This window comes from Priapulus caudatus, unplaced genomic scaffold (assembly GCF_000485595.1).
Source record: "Priapulus caudatus unplaced genomic scaffold, Priapulus_caudatus-5.0.1 Scaffold1073, whole genome shotgun sequence".
Classification (NCBI taxonomy): domain Eukaryota; kingdom Metazoa; phylum Priapulida; class Priapulimorpha; order Priapulimorphida; family Priapulidae; genus Priapulus; species Priapulus caudatus.
The window spans coordinates 49,060-53,513 of NW_014578134.1; the positions used below are offsets into that span (position 1 = coordinate 49,060).

Genomic DNA, 4,454 nt, shown 5'->3' on the forward strand with positions numbered 1-4,454 from the left:
GATGAGATGAGAGAGAGCAGAGCGGGACGAGAGAGAGAGCGATGAGAGAGACGAGAGCAGAGAGAGAGAGAGAGAGAAGTGAGAGAGAGAGAGAGGAGTGCGAGAGCGAAAGAGAGAGTCTGCACTGCGACAGGATTACCCAAATAAAGATCGCATACATATTGTTGTCGTGATGAAAATAAACGCGAATAATAAATAAGTCGCGCATTCGATAAAATTTAAATGCGTGCAATGTGCTCGCCGCCATTTGTAAATAATTATTACATCCTTAATTTACATCCTATATTATAATTAAATTATATAATCCTTATATTAACCTCTTACAGCAAACTGTCCGGCACTTGATATTGAGAAAAACGGTCTCCTGACGGCGATGCTTCGCGGACAAGCCACGTACGTATTGCTACACGCGCCTATCCCTCGTTCACCAGGGCGCCCAAATGTTAACGTCAAAACTAACGTTAAAACGTTAAAACTAATGTTAAGAGAACAAGTTAGCGTTAAAACCAATGCTAAGAGAACAAGTTAGCGTTAAAACCAATGCTAAGAGAACAAGTTAGCGTTAGTAGTTTTGTTTCTTGACAGCGGGCCCCTGATGGCCATGGAAGGGGCGGGCATTATCAGTCATCACGATGTGTCATAAATATAATACATATATTAAGTATATATATATGTATATATATTATATGTATATATGTAATATATATACATATTTATATATATATATATATGTATATATATTATATGTATATATGTAATATGTATATATGTAATATATATATATATGTCTATATTATGACAATCCTGGTCAGATGACGTCATTGTTTCCGTCTCGTGTATAGGAATCTAGGAGCTCGCAGCTTCCCCGTCAGAACCAAACTGACGTTCGTCTGCGCAGAAGGTTTCTCCCTAGCAACGATCCAGAGAGGAAGCGGGGTCGAGGTCGTCGACACGGGACAGCGCCTCTGTCACCCCAGGAGCGGCTGGACGCCCGCGACCACGCCCAGATGTGTGCCCGCAAACTAGCGGACGACCCCTCACCCTCACGGACCATGGCTCCCACGGGCCACGCCCCCTCAGCGTCCACGGGCCACGCCCTCTCACCCCCTCCACGACCACGCCCCCTCACCCCCTACGGATGACGTTCAAGCAATTGTCGTACGAGTAGAGAGAGAGAGAGAGGCCGTAGGACGGAGAACCCCCCCCCCATCGATTCAACGCGCGATACTACATAGTATGAGACGCCAGCCACGTAGTCATACATCACACACGGCAGCCTTAACGACATAGAAGAGTTACGCACACTCGCAGACGCAACAGCGCGCACACCCGCACGCGCGCGCACACCACACCGCACGCACAACCGCACGCGCGCGCACACAGCACCGTGCGCACACCACCTACACCCGCACGTGCGCACGCCGCTCTCTCTCTCTCTCTCTCTCTCTCTCTCTCTCTCTCTCTCTCTCTCGCTCTCTATCTCACTAACCTACCCATCAGCTGAGAACATAAGGCGAAAATGCACGATTACCTGGCTTCGACCACCGCTACATACGTCCAGCAGTCCAGCCTACCTGACTTCGACACCGTATCAAAGAGCTTACCTGATCAAAGAGCATAGCACGCACTCGTGCGTCGTATATACGTATAATGAAGAGCTAATAATACCTTTTTACCTTAGGTATTATTAGCTCTTTATATAATATACGCACTGCCCCACGACAAAACAGGTCGTGAAACGGCGCGCTTTGCTGACAAAAGATGGCGCCACTATATGTGCGACTCAATAATCATCTACACGAGGAGGTTTCCTAATAATTAGATGTCTTCAAAACGGAGTCGCGAACTGAATATGTTAAATTGTGATTTCATGGGTGGGTCATTCGATCATTGATCATCGGTGATCAATCGAAAGCAAGCCGTACCTCTGTTTGGCCTGCCAGCACCGCCACCTGGTGGCCGTGGACCGCTCCCTGGCCGGGGTAAACCGCCACCTGGTGGCCGTGGACCGCTCCCTGGCTGGGGTGAACCGCCACCTGGTGGCCGTGGACTGCTCCCTGGCCGGGGTAAACCGCCACCTGGTGGTAGTGTGCTTCTCAGGATAGCCGGTGGCAGGAGTCGCAGCGTGTTTCTACAGATTAAACTCTCTGTCCAGCTAGGATGTCTCACCTGAAACGATTATTACTGCATCATAGCAAAGACTCATATCCAGAGAGTCCTACATGTATTTCAACTATTTGGACCCTCGGACCTTCATATTCTATGTTTTTTCTACATGGTAGGATATGCCATGGTAGAGGATATATAATATTATATATATGCAATGTTATAGTAATATAGGCATCCATTAAGGGTTTAAAAAAAAAAATTGGGTTTTTAGATGGATTGATCACGGGGAACTCACAACAATGATTCTGTCAGATTTCTACATGATTGCTATACATGCCTGCCGCACTCTCCCGGCAGTAAAACCCATGCAAAACACCGCGAGGATGTGCGATACACTCTGTTAGTCTGTCCCCATACCTCACATGCGTACTCCCCGTCTTGTCCGAGAGAGCGTGGTACCAGTCTAAGCACACTTCTGGTACCGCTTTGCTCGGTGGCGGACAAAATTTCCGCCCGGAAGCGCCACGTGAACTCCAACTGGAAAGCGTAAGTGTTACTGCATACAAACAACCGAGCCAGTGCCTCCTAACATGACCCCAGCTAGCATATCCGGTGTCGTATAAGGAACGGCTTAGTAGACACATGTACACACTGTAATTTATATTATCTGATTTATATTAAGAATTTTATATAAATGATTTTTTCTCACGCGCGCTGTACGTGGAAGGTATATTTTACGTACAGTGCGCCTGTAATTAATAAGGACAATGTTATTAATTACAAGCATGTAATAATCACGATGAGATGAATCATTGCTTCGTTCTTTGGTAGAGCTGCAGGCGTGTGAAAGTTTTAGGCCCTACCCGTAGAAATAATACACTAGATAGACGAGCTATATACGAACATGCGTACGAATATATACGAGATAGTGTTTCTATATTATGGTCTTACGTCACTGAGACGCGGGTCTGTGACGCAGACCAGCTCCACTTCGTCTGTCAGCCTGGTGACCACGTCGCGTTCCTCCCCGCATACCGGCCCTGCAAGCATCCCACGCGTCCACGTATACAGTCGCATATACATACATATATAATTACATAAATATATACTTATATATATACATACATATATACCCTAGCCCAAGCCCTACCCCATTAGTAAGTTTATCCACATGCCAGCAAGCTACTTGCTAGCTAGCATTAGTGTTAGTTCATAGCTTCATCAGCACTATACCGAAAACACTCGATAATGGTTTGTATAAACGCCAGCAGGGGGCGCTCGCTTACGGCTTGTCGTGTCGTCGCCGACGACGAGTGAGAACGGACGGCTGACCGGTCCCCAGCCGACGTCATTTCTAGCGCGACACTGGTAGATGCCTGAGTCTGCCCGTGTGGGGCTCCCGATGATCAGCGACGGTCTTAATGGCGATCGACCGCTGTCGAAGAAAAGCGAGTAAATTAGACTAGCTTCACTTTGCTCGGTGTGTGAGAAATCTCATTGGCTTGTTGCGCCATTGAGAAAGAGGGAGAGAGATAGAAAGAGAAGGAGAGAGAAAGGGAGAGATAGATAGAGAGAGAGAGACAAAGACAGACACGCACACACACGCGCACGCACGCACGCACGCACGCACGAGAGAGAGAGAGAGAGAGAGAGAGAGAGAGAGAGAGAGAGAGAGAGAGAGAGAGAGAGAGAGAGCGAGGGGGAGCAGGGAGGAAAGGAGAGAGCGAGATCTTATTTCTATTCTATAAGTTCTTATTTTATAGGACCTACTAACACTTATCTGTGCTCGAGTTTGACAGAATTGTCCCGCTGGTTCTTCTACCTACGAGAGCACACGAGTTTCCCAATAAATCTACAGAGACTGTCGTGGCTACTCCATGTGTAAGTTCTCGTGTCTAACAGATGCAGAGGTCAGTACCTGTATTTCACTCTATCGGATGTATCCAATGGCATGCCGTCCTTCAGCCAGGACACCTGCAGCAGCGGAGTCGGACTAGCCCTCAGAGCACAGGCGATGTTATAGACTGCAGCGCCCTCTGGCATCGTATCGCTGGTGAGCAGCCGTTGGTCGGGTATTGGGGCGTCTGCAGGCGGGCGCGCGAGATTTGTGCATGAGCGAAAAACAGGAGGGTGGTGTCAGTGAAGAACGCCCTTCCGAGACGGCACATTGTCTTAACGTCATAACCTTACAATATTTAGTCTTTAAAGCCATAGAGGAAGAGAGAGAGAGGGAGAGAGAGAGAGAGAGAGAGAGAGAGAGAGAGAGAGAGAGAGAGAGAGAGAGTGACAAATACAGACAGAAAGAGAGAGAGAAAGAGAGATAAAGAGAGAGAGAGAGAGAGAGA

General features: G+C 47.7%; 1 protein-coding gene across 1 annotated transcript in view; it reads right to left on the reverse strand.

Annotated features, from left to right (window-relative positions):
- Positions 1 to 1,489: 1,489 nt before the first annotated feature.
- Positions 1,490 to 4,454, reverse strand: part of LOC106815248 (hemicentin-2-like) — a 26,584-nt gene continuing 23,619 nt past the window's right edge. Inside the window, exons 5-10 of the mRNA XM_014819681.1 lie at positions 4,028 to 4,193; positions 3,396 to 3,544; positions 3,061 to 3,149; positions 2,527 to 2,646; positions 1,926 to 2,169; positions 1,490 to 1,500 (exon numbers count right to left, since the gene is read on the reverse strand). Coding sequence (XP_014675167.1) covers positions 1,490 to 1,500; positions 1,926 to 2,169; positions 2,527 to 2,646; positions 3,061 to 3,149; positions 3,396 to 3,544; positions 4,028 to 4,193 — 779 coding nt within the window. The remainder of the gene's footprint in view (positions 1,501 to 1,925; positions 2,170 to 2,526; positions 2,647 to 3,060; positions 3,150 to 3,395; positions 3,545 to 4,027; positions 4,194 to 4,454) is intronic.